Source organism: Muscardinus avellanarius (assembly GCF_963383645.1).
Source record: "Muscardinus avellanarius genome assembly, chromosome: 11".
Taxonomy (NCBI): domain Eukaryota; kingdom Metazoa; phylum Chordata; class Mammalia; order Rodentia; family Gliridae; genus Muscardinus; species Muscardinus avellanarius.
In genome coordinates, this window is record NC_137797.1 from 99,808,374 (window position 1) to 99,825,020 (window position 16,647).

The 16,647-nt window shown below is 48.5% G+C and overlaps 1 protein-coding gene across 1 annotated transcript in view; it reads right to left on the reverse strand.

Moving 5' to 3' along the window:
- Positions 1-16,647, reverse strand: part of LPCAT3 (lysophosphatidylcholine acyltransferase 3) — a gene marked incomplete at both ends in the record, with an annotated part of 45,325 nt that overhangs the window by 6,951 nt on the left and 21,727 nt on the right. The window contains one exon of the mRNA XM_080705356.1: positions 61-168. Coding sequence (XP_080561482.1) covers positions 61-168 — 108 coding nt within the window. The remainder of the gene's footprint in view (positions 1-60; positions 169-16,647) is intronic.

Here is a 16,647-nt window from a genome sequence, read left to right on the forward strand (position 1 = left end):
CCAGTGGATTTTTGTGTGTGTCTCTTCCTTCCCGGGTCACTGCTGACTCAGCTGACTTACCAAAGTTAAAATAAGCAATCGAGAGGCCCGTGAAGGCGTGGAAAAGATGGATGAGGTAGCTGTCCTTGTAGAAAAGGTAATGCCGATAAAACAACGCCAAGGGGTAACCTAGACGGGAGAAAGGTGGGAAGAGGGTTACTTCTGCCTGGTGCGCCCCGATTCTGTTTTGGAAGGGGAATCTGGCATGAAGCTTGGGCCACGGAAGAAAAAAGGAAATTGTACGGCTGTCGACCGAGGACGCAGGAAGGACACCCATGAATCAAAAGTTGCTTTGCAAATCCAAATTTAGAACTGAAGATGCTAATTTTTTGTGAGGCAATACAAAATTGGATCTTAGGACTAGATTTCATTTACTGCTAGAAAATTATTTACCATTGTTAGGAATTTTCTCTTCACTGAAAAAAATTTTTTTTTTAAATTCTGGGTATTGGGGATGGAACCCAGGAACACTCTACCAGTGAGCCATATACCCAGCACACCCAATTTTTGTGATACTGAAGATTTAACCCGCCGGGCGTGGTGGGGCACGCTTGTAATCCCCGCGCTTGAGAGGCAGAGACAGGAGGATCGCGCAGGTTCAAAGCCAGCCACACGCGCTGGCTTAGGAGACCCTGTTTCCAAATAAAAATGTAAAAATAGGTCTGGGAGTGTAGCCCGGAGGTAGAAGGGCTTCCAGGAACCCCAGTACCACCAAAAAAAAAAAAAAAAAAAAAAAAAAAAAGATTTAACCCAGGGGCATTCTATATCTGAGCTACACCCCCCAGACCTATTTTATTTTGAAATAGGGGCTAAGTTATGTGCTGACCTCGAGTCTGTAATCCTCTTGTCTCAGCCTCCCCAGTAGTGGATTCCAGGCATGTGCCACCTGCATATAATCCCAGTACATGGGAGGCTGAGATAAGATTCACAGGTTCAAGGACAGACTCAGCGAGTATTGAGACACTCTCAGCAACCTAGTGAGACCCTGTTTCAAAATAAAATATGGCTAGGGTAGAGCGTGGAGGTGGAATGCCTGTGGATTCAATCTCTAGTACCACACTCAACACAGAAGAATAATTTTTTTTTTGCGGGTCTGGGTATGGAACCCTGGGACATTTGACCTCTGAGCTCACCCCCTGCCCTATTTTTTTTTTTTTTTTTGAAACAGGGTCTCAGTAAGTTGCAGAGGGCCTCACTAAGTAGTTGAGGCCGTCCGCAAACCACGATCCTCCTGTCTCAGCCTCTCGAATGCTGGGATTACAAGTGTGCACCACCACGCCCCACTCAATGTTATTTAGTTATGGTAAAAACATTCAAAACCTTTTCTTCTCCTCCTTCCCCCTTCAGGGCCGGGGATTGGACCAGGGCTTCTGGGATGGGAGGCCCAGTATCTCACCCTCTTCTAGGTTTTGAAATACACAGTACAGACCGAGCGTAATGGTGCTCGCTTGTAATCCCAGCATTCGGGAGGCTGAGACCAGAGGATCTGGGTTCGCGGACAGCCTCAGCTACTTAGTGAGGCCCTCTGCAACTCAGTGAGACCTTGTTTCAAAGTAAAGAATAAACAATAGGGCTGGGGGTATAGTTCAGAGGTTGAATGCCCCTGAATTCCATCCCTAGTAATGCAAAAAAAAAAAAAAAGAATAAATAAAATTTGAAAAAAAGAAATACACACTGTACTAGCGTTATCTATAGTCACCGTCCTGTGCTACAGCGCCCAGAACTGCTGCCTCCTGTCTAACTCAGAACCCACTGGCCGCCCTTCCCCATCCCTGCCCTACAGTTCACTCTATCAGTCCTGACTTGACCCGATACCTTGTTACATTTCTAACATTTCCCTCCACTGCTGATGGTGTCCTGTGTAGTCTGTGTTTGCGTCCATAAGATCTGATCAATTTTAACTTTTGTAGCGCTGGAGAAATTGTAACTCTTTCAATTTTTTTTGGCTTCTTTTCCTTTTTTTTTTTTTGGGGGGGGGGAGGTGGGGATACCAGGGATTGAACCCAGAAGCACTCTACTGCCAAGCTATATCCATACCCTTTGTTTTTTGGTGGTGGCACTGGGGAACCAACCCAGGGGCATTCTACCTCTGGGCTATACCCACAGCCCTATTTTATTTTGTTTATTTATTTTGCAGGGCTGGGGACGGAACCCAGAGGCATTTGACCTCTGAGCTACACCCCCAGCCCAATTTTTTATCCTTTATTTTGAAACAGGGTCTCACTGAGTTGCAATGGGCCTCGCTAAGTAGCTGAGGCTGTCCGTGAACCACGATCCTCCTGTCTCAGCCTCCCGAATGCTGGGATTACAAGCATGTGCCACCACGCCCGGCCCTATTTTATTTTTTATTTGGAAACAGGGACTCACTAAATTGTGAATGGCCTTACCAAGTTACTGAGGCTGGCCTCGAACCTGTGATCTTCCTTGTCTCAGCCTCCCAGATACTAGGATTATGAAAGTGTACCACCATGCCTAACTCACAGCCCCTTTTTAAATTTTTTGTTCTGAAAAACAAAATTTTAGCTGGGCGTGGTGGCGCACGCTTGTAAACCCAGCATTTGGGAGGCTGAGACCAGAGGATCGCGGTTCGCGGACAGCCTCAGCTACTTAGTGAGGCCCTCTGCAACTCAGTGAGACCCTGTTTCAAAACAAAGAAAAAAAAAAAAATAAGGCAGAGGGTGAGTGTAGCTCAGAGGCAGAGTGCTATTCGAAGGTCAGCTGTGGTTAATTCTAGACATCCCGAGGATTACTGGTTTACTCATTCACTGAACAAATGTCTATTAAATGCCAGGTATTCTGTTTATGGAGCATAGAGTGGAGGAGGGGTGGCTTTCCTGGGAGGCCGAGATGGCGTCAGTCATGTAGTAAGACTAGCTCCAGGTAGAGGGAAGCGTAGATAACCCTTCACAGATGATCAACACGGAAGCAGGATCACGTCTCATGCGTGAGCAGGAATCTGGTAGAGAGGGAACACCAGGCTAGCAGCAGGTGGTGCTAAAAACTAGAGCCAGGTACTAGATGGTGTACGGAGTAAGACCAGTGCCTTGGCCAGGCACAGGGGTGGACGCCTGTAATCCCTGTGATTGGAAGGCAGTCACCGGAAGCCCGCAGGTTCAAGACCAGCAACAGGAACTTGTGAGACACTCACTTATTTAGTGAGACCCTGTATCAAAAATTAAAAACCAAATAGGGCTGGGGGTGTAGCTCAAAGGCAGAACACCCCTGGATTCACTCCTTATTACAGAAAAAGAAAAAAACCAGAACACCAATGCCTTATATCTTTTGCCCTTTTTTTTTTTGTCTATTTAAGAAATAAGGGAGCCTGGCATGGTGGCACACACCTGTATACTTGGGAGGCTGAGACAGGAGGATCGCAGGTTTGAGGACAGTCTTAGCAATGTGTTGAGACTCTCAGAAACCTAGTGAGATCCTGTTTCAAAACAAAACAAAATGTCTGGCAGCATAGCCCTTTCATTCAATCCCCAGTAAAACACACAAGAATCGGGGTACAAATGAATAAAAGCAATGTAATAGGGTAGGTCCTGGTTGTCTAGCACACACATAAGTAAGTCATGGGTAGCTAAGAGTTTCTCTCTTCAAGAACTAAACCATTAACCATGTGAAATGCTTGAAAAACGAAAAACCTAGCCGGGCGTGTTGGCGCACGCTTGTAATCCCCGCGCTTGGGAGGCGGAGACAGGAGGATGGCGCAGGTTCGAAGCCAGACGTGCGCTGGTTTAGGAGACTCTGTTTCCAAATAAAAATGTAAAAATAGGTCTGGGAGTGTAGTCCAGAGGTAGAAGGGCTTCCAGGAACCCCAGTACCACCAAAAAAAAAAAAAAAAAAAAAAAAGAAAAGCCCAAACACATTGTATTTGAATGTAATTTAATACTTTCCCCCCTATTTCTAACTTACTGCAGGTCTTAGAAACCATAAGATTGTTTTTCCCAGAGTAAATAAGGGTACAAGACAGGAGCCAGGATGTTCGTCCCACAGCGGTGGAGTATTACTGCTCTTAGAACTGGTGCGTGCGGTAAGATGGAGGAGCAGGAGGGACGCAGAGCTAGCAGCAGGCCAGGGCACCAAGGCTATTAGGAGTAGAACAGACTCTGGCGAGCCTGGGGGAAGCCGCAGGGGCCGGCGGCTGCGCTGGGTGGGTTGCCGTGACAACCTGGGCAGACCCGGAGTGTGTAAACACCAGGCTTTGGAGCTGGCCGCCCAGGGTGATGTGCTGTTTTTGGGGAGAGCGGTGTCTTCCAAGCTGTTCCCGAGTCTCAGTGCCTTTTTGTAGGAGCAAGTGCTTAATATAGTGGTGACTGCAGGCATCTACAGAATCGTAAAAAAGCCGCCAGAGCCCCTCCCCACGCACCCACCCACCCACCCATCACAGCGGGCCTCAGGGGTCTGAGTGGGAAAGGGCCTAAGCTTTATTTTGTGGTCCTGGGGCTAGAACCCAGGGGCCTTCTACCTCCAGGCTATACCCCCAGACCCACTTTATTTTTTATTTGGAAACAGGGTCTCGCTAAATTGCTGACAGCCTCACTGAGTTGCTGAGGCTGGCTTTGAACCTGCGATCCTCCTGTCTCAGCCTCCCAAGCGCAGGGATTACAAGCAGTGTGCCACCACGCCCGGCCTAGTTTTCACTTTGATACAGGGTCTCACAAGATCCCGAGGCTGATCTTGAACTGGGCCTCCTCTTGAAGGACCTGTGCCATTAAAAAAAGAAAAAGCCACAAGGGATTCTATGTGCAGCCAGGTTTAAGCAGCACCACTTTACTGAAACCCGAATGCCAGGCTGCAGTTCTTACTATTATTCTCTTACAGAAAATAAAATTCTCAGCTTGGCATTCGTGGGTTACTGTTCTTCCTTTAATTGCACTGATGGGTTTTATAATACTGTCCCAGAGGTTTTTAGGATCTTGCTGGCTGCACTCTAGTTTTTTTTTTTTTTTTTTTTTTCATTTTCTTTTTGGTACTGGAGATTGAATCCGGTGCCTTGACATGCTAGGGAAGAGCTTTACCACTGAGCTACAATCCAGCCCTTTATTCTATTTTGAAACAGGATCCCGCTAAGTTGCCCAGGCTGGCCTTGAACTTGTGATCCTCCCGCCTCAGCCTCCCAAGTATCCGGGACTGTGGGCATGGGCCACCCTGCCTAGCTCTTCGTTCTATGTATTTATTTAGGCGCTAGGGTTCTAACCCAGGGCCTTGCACATGCGGAGCACGTGCGTGGTCAGTAAGCTACACCCCTAGCCAGGGACTCTGCCTTCAGCACAAACAAGATTCTTTATTTTAAGGATAGGCTCTTGCTGAATTGTCTAGGTTGGACTTAAACTTGTGACCCCCCCCCCCCCCCAGTCTCCTGAGTAGCTGGGATTACAGGTGTGCACTGTCCCGGACCTTTGTTTTTCATTGTTTGTTAAAGGAGGGCCTTCAGAAACTTAGCAGACGTTAGGATGACCTAAGCTACATCCTAAGCCTAGGATCTCCTATTAGAAGATGTTCCACCTTCCTTCCTCCCTGCCTTCTTCCCTCCCTCCCTCCCTCCGTCTCTCCCTCTAGGTTTACCCTACCTCTGAGTTACATCCCAACCCTTTTTAATTTTGAGACAGGGTCTCAGTAAGTTGCTGAGTTAAACTGCTGAAGCTGGCCTCGAACCTGCAATCTTCCTGACTCGGCCTCCAAGCACCGGGGTCGCTGGCTCGCACCTTGCCAGGCAGAGGTGCTGTGCTCTTTAAGGCAGGCTGCCGGCGCACTCCGGGCTGCAGTAATGTGGCGTGTCTGCAGCCGGGACCTCCAGTCGCTGTTTACACAGTCCCGTGCACTGTTTGTGTTAGGGGCCGGGCTCCATCATACCCCATGTGGCTAGTGGGAATCCTTGTTTCCTGCCCAGTAGTTGTGAAATTACTTTTTAATCCTGAGGTGCTGAGGCTGCATTTGAAGCAAAGAGAAAGGGGCTACTTTCATTCAAGCCTGGTAAGTTCTGTCTTTTATCCTGTGTAGCGATTTCTGGCTCTGGAGGAATATGATGGAGCGCCATTTGGTCAGTCAGTGGTTCACATGATTCGTGTGAAAAAAAAAAAAAAAAGAGGCGTGTTTTGGCAAGTGTGTGGGGGAGAAGGCGGAGTCAGACAACTGCTGCGCACATGAGCCAGATGTTGCGAGCACTTCCCCAGAGCAGAGGCTGCTTCCGCACACGGCCAAGGGGTTTGTGGGACTCCGCAGCACGCAGCGGCATTTTTCAAACTTTGTGGTCAGAAGCACTTTTATTACACCAGCAATAATAAACCTGTGTGTGTGTGTGTGTGTGTGTGTGTGTGTGTGTGTGTGTGTGGTGCTGGGGATTGAATCGAGGGGCATCCTACCTCTGATCTCAGCCTCCTAAGAACCGGGATGACAGCCAGGCAGCACCCCTGCCTCCAATTACTTTTATTTTTTATTTTTTGTGCTACTGGGGATTGCTCTCACAGGCATTCTACCTCTGAGCTACACCCCGGCCTTATTTATGTATGTATGTATTTATTTATTTATATTATTTTTGTGGTACTGGGGGTGGAACCCAGGAGCGGCCTCTGGAGGAGCGCTCAGGCAGCGGCTGAGTCGCAGGTCCACTGAGCAGCGGCTGTCTTTGTGGGCCACCAGTTTTACTTGAAAGAATGACACACAGGCCCTGGTTGTTTGGACTTAGCATTCGGCAGAGAAGCTCTTGAAAACTACCTCAAGGAAAACTACTGACAGGATTTGTAGCCAATGGCAAAATTGAGGCTGTCAAGTGAAAATTAGAATTCTGGAAAGCATACGGCTGCTACTGCCCGGAGCATGACAGTTCCCCCAATATGTAGACTTTCCTGCTAAAAGAGAGTATTAAGGACTGTTATATATATATTTTTTGTTGTACTGGGGATGAAATCCAGGGGCATTCTACCTCCAAGATACACTCCCAGCCCTATTTTTTATTCTTCATTTTGAAACAGGGTCTGAGTTGCCAAGGGCCTCATTAAGTAGCTGAGGCTGGCTGTGAACCAGGATCCTCCTGTCTCCGTCTCCCAAATTATTATTTTTATTTTGAAACAGTGTCTCACTAAGATTCCATATCCTGGCCTCCAAGCTGAAATCCTCTGGTCTCAGCCTCCCAAGTACTGGGATTAAAGTGTGCACTACCAGGCCTGTCTTCTTTCTTTTTCTCCTTCTTTCTTCTTCTTCTTCTTCTTTTTTTTGTATTACTGGGGATTGAACTCAGGGGCATTCTACCTCCAATCTACACTTCCGGCCCTATTTTTTATTCTTTATTTTGTAAGAGAGTCTCACTAAGTTGCTGAGGCTGGTCTGGAGCCCAAAATCTTACTGTCTCAGCCTCCCAAGTGCTGGGATTACAAGAGTTCACCACCACAACTGGCTGTCTTCCTTCTTTTAATGTCCAAATTCAGCAGTCTTTCCTTCCTCCCCAGTTTCTTTATTATTCGTCGGTTTTGAGATATAGAGCCTCCTGTCTTTTTTTAAACTTGAGGTATAATTCACCATAAAACTCAAAACTTCAAAGTGTAAAATTAAGCGGTTTTCAGAATATTCAAAAGGTTGCACAACCATACCCACTATCTAATTCTAGAATGCTTTCATCATCCCCAAAAGAAACTCCTGACTTGTGGCAATTTCCTATTCTCTTCTACTTCAGACCCTGGCCACCATTATTCTACTTCCCACTTCTACGGATTCGCCAGTTCTGAGTATTTCATATAAATGGAGTCAAACAATATGTGACCTTTTGTGTCTGGCTTCTTTTACTTAGCAAAATACTGTCAAGGTTCATCCATGTTGTACCATGTATAAATACTTCCTTCATTCCTTTTTTTTTTCATACTGGGGATTGAACACAGGAGTATTCTTCCTCCGAGCTACACCCCCAGCTCTATTTTTTATTCTTTATTTTGAAACAGGGTCTGAGTTGCAAAGGGCCTCACTAAGTATCTGAAGCTGGTCATGAACCTGAGGTCCTCCTGTCTCAGCCTCCCAAGTATTGGGATTATAAGCAGGTGCCACCATGCCCAGCTTCATCTTTAGACTTTTTAAAGTTTTCTTTGTGTGTGTGTATGTGTTACTGGGGATTGAACCCAGGGGTATTCTACCTCTGAGCTACACTCCCAGCCCTATTGTATTCTTTGTTTGGAAACAGGGTCTCACTAAATTGCAGAGGGCCTCACAAGTTGCTGAGGCTGGCTGCAAACCTGCGATCCTCCTGTCTCAGCCTCCCAAGTACTGGGATTACAGGTGTGCGCCACCACGCCTATCTTGGATCAACACTTTTGTAAAATACACCATCAAAATACTACAAAAGTTCTTAAGCATTTACTCTCATTTTCTGTGCTTACTTTGACTGGCATGAAATCAGCTAACTATACTCTGGATAGTTTGTGTCCACTGATCTGTGCCTTTCAATGAAGATTGTTTTTGGCTTTTAAATATGGCTGGCCCCAGGCCTCTGAGGCTGGGATCGGAGGCTGCTGAGGGGTGAGGCCGGAGCCGGAGTCAGCGAGGCCGGGATCGGGGCCTGCCATGAGGCAAGGCTGGTGCTGGAGCCAGCGAGGCCGGGATCAGAGTCTGCCAGGGTGCCAGGCCGGCGCTGGGGCCTTCAGGAGCGGGATCGAAACTTGCAATGTGGCATACATAGAGAAACATACAGAAAATAGAAAATCAGATGCTTTCCCTAATATGCAAAACCTAGGAAAAAATGGGTAATGGGAGGAGATCTGGTTGAAGAAAGGGTCCCATGGAAGAGCAATTAAGGTGACCAATCAGAGGGGATGGGATGGGGGAAGGTGGAATCTCTACAAAACGCAGGATATACGTAAACAAATGAATCAGTGTTAATCACCAAGTCAAGCATGGGATGGAGGGAGGGGGAGAGAGTGGGATGGGGAGGGGATGGGGCTAAGTGGATGATGTGTGCTGGTATACCCTCACAAGTCATGTATTCTGTCGTGCTGTTTGACGACAATGCTGGCCCCATCTTCATTGTGGGCTCTCTGCTCCGGTTGCTACGGCGCCTCTTGCAAACTCCATCCACTCTCTGTAACTTAATATGATCTTTATGCCAAAGACAAGCTAGTCCTAACTTCTCAAATTTCAGCCCCACATTTCCTGTTTCCCCACTGGATATTTTTAGTGTGATATTTCATACCATCTCAACTGCTGTTGAAAGCCTGACTTATAAGCAGCCTTCTCGTGGCTTCTGCGTTTGCTTACTAGGAGCACTAACGTTCTCCCGGCTGCACAACTCCCGTTCCAACACTGGAAGCTGGTTGTCTTTGCTTCTTGCCTTCCTCTGGTGCCCTGGGCCTGGTCATCCAGTCCTGTGACCCCCTCCTTTCCAGCGGAGGCCGGCGCGGACCTCACCCTCAACTTGGCAATGACGTCCCACCGGCCTCTGTCTGTAGCCGCGTTCTCCCAGCAACCCCAGCCAGAGCGCTCCTCCGTCAACGCTGGGATCCAGCGGTGGCTCCTGGGTGACTGTTCCCCATGCTTCACATTTCAAATTTAGCTTCTAAACTACATTTCTAGTTAAAATTCCCATGTCTTTGCTTCAGTTCTATCTGCTCTGCATGCAGGGAACGGTGGTGAGGGCCTATAATCCCAGTACTTGGGAGGCTGAGGTCGGAGGATCATAGGTTTGAGGCTAGCCTTAGCAACTTAGTGAGATCTTTAGAGATAACCTGTTTCCGAAAGAAAATAAATAAATGAATAAATAAATAAATAAATAAATAAATAGAGAGCCGGGCATGGTGGCACATGCTTGTAATCCCAGCACTGGGGAGGCTGAGACAGGAGGACTGCAGTTTGAGACCAGCCTCAGCTATTCAGTAAGGCCCTTTGCAACTCAGTGAAACCCTGTTTCAAAATAAATAAAAAGGCTGGGGGTGTAGCTCGGAGGAAGAATGCCCCTGGGTTCCACCACAAGCAACACACACACACACACACACACACACACACACACACACACACACACGTATAGGTTGGGGGTAGCTCAGAGGTAGAATGCTCCTGGAGTCAATCCCCAGAATTAAAAACAAACAACTCCTGATCTGCATGTTCTTTCTCAAATGTCCTTGTATGTGTTTGTATCTGCTACACTTGAGCTCATGCCAATGCCTTTGTGTAGAATATCTTACCCAAGCACCCTCTGCCAAGTGAAACCCTAGCCGTTCCTCAAAACCCAGGCCTAGTGTCTCCTTAGCCGAGGCTCCCTCGCGCACGGTGAGCTCACGGCTCAGTGCGCTAGAGACGGGAGTGCCTGGCTCGGAGAGCGCAGTTCTCACCTGACACGTCAGTTCTCACAGTTTGGGGTTTTTTTTTTGTGTGTGTGTGGTACTGGGGGTGGAAACCAGGGGCTTTCTACCTCCGGGCTATACTCCCAGATCTATTTTATATTTTATTTGGAAACAGGGTCTCACTAAGTTGCTGAGAGCCTCACTAAGTAGCTGAGGCTGGTTTCAAACCTGTGCGATCCTCCTGTCTCAGCCCCCCAAGCGCGGGGATTACAAGCGTGCGCCACCACGCCCGGCTTAACCAATAGTATTGACACTTACTATTTGCTCTTTTTTTGTTTGTTTGTTGGTACTGGGATTGAACCCAGGGCATTCTACTGAGCTACACCCCCAGCCCTTTTTATTTTGTATTTTGAAGCAGGGTCTGAGAACCTTGCTAGTTCCTGACGCTGTCCTCGAACCTGTGATCCTCCTATTTCAACCTCCCAAGTATTGGGATTATAGGATAGGAGCTTCACCATCATGCCCAGCAAAGAGTAATTTTAAGTTAAAGTCCTATATATCTTTTCAGGCCTATCACTCCCCAAGCGAGCCTCTTTACCAGGCCTGTCAGTCTCAAATTTCTGGGAAATCTCAACCTTAGAATGACCATAGGGGGAGGGAAAAGGGTGGGAAATGGGAAAGGCTAAATGGATGATGTGTGCATGTATGCCTCTACCATTTGTCCCCCATTTAGACGTATAACTACAGTGCACCAGTAAAAAAAAAAGAATTAACAGAAATATATCCAGTTATAAAAATTACCTTGTGTACTGTTAATTAGCCTACCAATAACCAGATTAAGCAAAGAGATATAATATTTGAAGAACCGGGCATGGTGACACATGCTTGTAATCTGAAGGCACCTTGGGGGGCTTCCCAGCATTATCTACTGATCAGATAATGGACCACATCAACCTAAGGCTCCTGAGAAGGACCAGACCACCACAAACCACTCGCGATCCCCGACTGATGTCACGTTCCCATAGCCCATCATGGCCACACTCACCAAATTTCCTTTCAAAGAGGAGCCAGGGACCCCCAAAGAGCACCTCTCTCCTGAGACGGGCCGCATCCTCCTTTGCATAAGCTCTCATAGACCTCGGCCTCTGAGGTGTGCAGAAATTCTTCTCTGTCAGGTACCCAAGGCCCCACTAGTCCAGAGTTGAGAACCCTCCCTGGGATGTCCTTGGACCTCTTCCAGGGACAAATCGACTAAAGGATTCCCCTCCATTGGCATTTCTAAAGATTTGCAGCACGTTTATTTCGCAGGGATATTGACTGTGGCTTGCCAAGAGCATTCTTTCTACATTAGAACACGCTCTACAACAAAGGCACTGGGGTGGGACGGAGTTCAGTTTGTAACCTGGTTCTGCGACTTGCTAGTTGTCACCTTGGGCTGGTTAACTGGTCAGCCTTTTCGGCCCTCAGTTACAGCCTTAAAACCGAGCTTGTCTGTGAGCAGGTAGGATGCGTAAGAGGTGCTCAACAATGAAGGCTCGGCCCATCTGGGAGAGCAGAGTGCCCGGGGACCTCCTGCCGTCGGGGCACAACACACCATCTGCTCGCTGGGCCTCTCGGGCTGCCCGCCCTGGTCTGCGCACTCACGTCGCCTGCTGGGCACCCAAGTAGACCATGCTCGTGGGACGCCTCGAGCCCAACGCACAGCTGCACACCTGCCCTGCAAAACCTGCCCCTCTCTTAGTTTTCCCCATTTCGGCACGCTGCAGTTTACTTTCCTGTTTACTCACGACTGCAAACTTTCCGGTCATTCTTGGCCTCAAAATCAACCGGGATCTGCCCACTTCACTCTCCTGCTGCCCTAGCCTGGGCTGCCGCTGTCCCCGGCCTATTTACAATTACTACAGCACCTCCTGACTAATCCGTTTCTGCTCCTGCCTCCTGGCAGCAGGCAGCATCCAGAGGGACCCTATCACGACAGAAGTCAGCTAACTCACTCCTCCGCCCCAAGCCCTCTGAAGACCTCCCATCTCACTGAGAGCAAACCCGAAGTCCCACCAGAACCGACAGGGCTGGCCCCACCTTCTTCTGTCTCCTCTCTCTGGCTTCCACCATTCTGCCCCAGCAGATGAAGCCCTGCCTCCCTGGGAGGTTATGCGGGGCCGGGCCAGCCTCACGGACTTCACACCGAGACGTTTCCAACCTGGAACGCTGGCACTTCACATCTTCAGTAAATGGCACCTGCAGTGAGGTCTTCCTGATGTCATTTTGGGTGCTGGAGGTAGACTAAGGGTTGAACCCAGGGGCAGTCTACCTCCAAGCCATAAATAAAATAGGACTGGAGGTGTAGCCCGGAGGTAGGAGGCCTCTGGGTTCCACCCCATGTGCCACACACACACACACACACACACACAAAAAAAAAAAAAAAAAAAAAAAAAAGAGAGAGAGAGAGCGAGAAAGAAAGAAAGAAAGAAAGAAAGAAAGAAGCAAACAGGGATTATTGTCTGTTTTGCTCCCTCCTGTATCCCAGTGCCTGACACGGTTTCTGGTCTCAAAAACTATTTGCTGAATGGATGAAAGAATGAAAGAGTGAACAAACGCTCTGTGCTCCAGACAGTCAATAAAATATTTACCAGCCATCTATTATATGGTTGTCTGCATTAAGGGGAATATGGTAGAAGATGTAAGAGGCGGCCTTGCGCTTAAAGACCTTGCGCTTTAGGTATAGATGGAAGAAACAGCAAATAAGATGTCCTACGGCTGGTGCCGATGACACGGAAGAGCCAGTGCAGAAGGGTTTAGAGAAGAGAGAGCGGCCTCAAATAGAGTGTCAGGAGGGTGGGATGTGAATACGGAAGAGATGGGGCCTTCACAGGGAAGAGGATAAGGCCATAAAGACACAGAGGTAGGAAAGAACACAGAATATTCATCGTAAGAAAGAGAGCTGGCTGCCGGGCAAGGTGGCACACACCCGTAATCCCAGTACTTGGGAGGCTGAGACAGGAGGATTGCAGATTCAAGGCCAGCCCAGCAAGACCCTGTTTTCAAATAAGAAATCAATGCCAGGCGTGATGGCGCATGCTTGTAATCCCCGTACTTGGGAGGCGGAGACAGGAGGATCGCGTAGGTTCGAAGCCAGCCGCGCTGGCTTAAGAGACCCTGTTTCCAAATAAAATATAAAATGGGAGTGTAGCCAAGAGGTAGAATGGTTTCCAGGAACCCCAGTACCACCAAAACAACAACAACAAAAACAAATAAGAAATCAAATTGGGCTGGGGGTGTAGCTGGAAGGTGGAAAGCCTCTGGGTTCAATCCCCAGTACCGCCAAAATAAAATAAAAAGAAACCAATATAATAAAAACAAATCAGTAAGGTTGACAGGATGTGAGGGAAAAGGACAAATCAAAGATGATTAAGTTGCTAATAAAATGGTCTTCAGAACCGGGCGTGGTAATGTGCCCTTAAATCCCAGCATTCAGGAGGCTGAGACAGGAGGATCACGGTTGCGGACAGCCTCAGCTACTTAGGCCCTTTGCAACTCACTGAGACCCTGTTTCAAAATAAATAAGAAATAGAGTTGGCTGGGGGTATAGCTCAGAGGCAAAATGCCTCTGGATTCCATCCCCAGTACTGTAAAAATAAATTAATAAAATAAAATAAAAGTTCAGACCTCTTGGCTGGCACAGCCTCTGAAAGAACTGAACATTCGCTTCTCTCGCTTTTTTGGGGGAGGGGGCTGCTGGGAATTGAACCCAAGGCTTACACTTCCTCTCACATTTAACTGAATTATTTTCTGTGGTGCTGGGGATCGAACCCAGGGCCTCGCACGTGTGCGCAGGCGCTCTACTGCTGAGCGGCATCCCCGGCCTCCTCACATTGCAAAGCGGTCGTCTAAACTTGGTGAGTTCAGACAATAACAAACGATATAAGCGTGCGTTTTACCGTCTACTGAAGACGTACTTTAAGTATATACGGCGAACTCCTGCCATGCGATTTCTTAAACGAGAATTACAGGAGGCCATTGTTTGGGCTAAGCTCCTGCGCTGGGCCTCGGCAGACCAGGCTAAAAGTCGGTCACACTGAAATTCCACGTCACCAGCTGGAAATAAGCTGTTTATTTGACTTTCCCAGAAATCAAGGCCAGAGAGATAACAGGCAAATTTCTCAAATAGAACAGCTTTTTTGTGTATGTGCAGTACTGGGGACTGAACCCCAGGGCCTTGCATATGCTAGACAAGTGTTCTAGCACTGAGCCACACCCCTAGCTTTAAAAAAAATTTTTTTTTTCAGTTCTCAGGATCAAACCAGGGGTTCTGTATGATGTGGCTGCAATCCTCGGCCCTTTTTAATTCTGGTTTTGAAAAAACGGGTCTCAATAAATTCCTGCATGCTGGCCTTAACCAGCGATCTTCCAGTCTCAGCCTCCCTGGTGTTGGCATCACAGGCGTGCACCACCATGCCTGGCTTTTTTTAAATTTTGCGGGTCTGGGGATGGAACCCAGGGGCATTCTACCTCTGAACTACACCCTAGCCCTACTTTTTATTCTTTATTTTGAAACAGGGTCTCACTGAGTTGCAGAGGGCCTAAGCAGCTGAGGCTGTCCGCGAACCGCGATCCTCCTGTCTCCGCCTCCCGAATGCTGGGATTACAAGCGAGTGCCTGGCTCACCTGCCAACCTTTGAAATGTCTATGACCTGGGGCAACCCACCCTCGCTTTCTTCCTTTTTTAAAGGTTGATTGATTATACAGGAATAGGGAAAGGAGAACCTTTGGGGCACGGGCAGAGTCTCAAGCATAGTAATTTTAGAAAAAGCACAGATGGAAGCTGAAAACCTGGAAGTGATTTCCACCAAGCTCTCCCTGCCCGCGCATCTCCTGGGAGGCCGCTCGCCACCGGGCACTTGGACCCAGGGTGAGGGCCACGCGCCTCAAGGTCCCGTCTCAGGGTTTCCTGGGTGGGAAGAAGGTGGCGCCACTGATGGCGAGGTAAAGATTGGCTGGTGGCGGTGGCTGGGTGGTGGTTCGCTCGCCAGCAGCTGGAGCCAGCGGGAGGGAGAGAGGCGATAAGCTCTTACAGAAACAGACCGTAAAGGATGGGCGGAGCAGCCAGGCGTGGTGACTCACACCTAGAGTCCAAGTTCTTGGGAGGTTAGCAGCTTCAAGGCTAGCCTCACAACTCTGCAAGGCCTTCTCTTAAAATAATAATAATAATAATAAAGGGTTGGGGGTGTAGCTCAGAGGTATACAATCCTTGGGTGCAATCTCCAAAGGAAGAAAAAACAAAAACCCAAAACAAAACCCCAGAAAGACAGATGTAAATCAAGACAGTCTGTATGTGAGAAAGAAAAAGTAATATTTCAGGTGAGAGAAAATTAATGAGATTAGCAAGTGTTACGGGGTCTACGGAGAGCGACACCCCACGAGTTTCCGTCAACGCCTCAGTCTGAATTTTGGCAGCAAAATGGATCCTGGGACCAGGAGGTGGCGGCCAGTTAAGAGGGGGCAGCGACGGGGCAGAAGTGTAGCCAATTCCGTGAGCCAGCGGACTGACAAAAGACAGAGACAGACAGGACCGAGGAAGGAGAGCCAGGCCCTCCCAACGCCATTGGAATGGCCGGCAAATGATTAAGAACTTCGTCACTGAGTGGGGCCTGCTGGCCGCGCGCCTGCAATCCTGGTGCCTGGGAGGGAGAGACAGGAGGGTTTTGTTGTTGTTTTTTTTTGTGGTGCTGAGGGTGGAACCCAGGGGCTTTCTACCTCCGGGCTATCCTCCCAGACCTATTTTATACTTTATTTGGAAACAGGGTCTCACTGAGTTGCTGAGGGCCTCGCTCAGTAGCTGAGGCTGGCTTCGAACCTGTGCGATCCTCCGAGACAGGAGGATTCCAGGGAAACCCTCAGCAAAATAGCAAGACACTGTTTCAAAATTAAAAAAAAAAAAAAGATTAAAAAGGGCTGGGGGTGTACCTTGGAGATAGAATGCCCTTGGGGTTCAATGCTCAGTACTAAACCAAACCAAACCAAGCCTTCATTACAGAGCCACTGGGTCAGCTGCAAAAGCCCTTGTAGATCATGCGTTTGGGAGGGGGTGCGGCTCACCTTTGGAATTCGTGCAGAACTGGCCTGCTCTGTTTACCAGTAGGGAAGGGAGCGAAGCCACCGCCTGCGCGCACCGAGGCAACCCTGTGCATCGCCAGCGGAACGGGCAGGCACGCCAAACACACAGATTCTTAGAACTGAAGTAACCTTAGACCTCCCGCTCGCCAAACCCTCCTCTAGACAGATAAGAAACTCAGGGCCAAAGGGGAGAACTGGCATGCCCAAGGGTAACAGGGCAGGGCTTAAATTA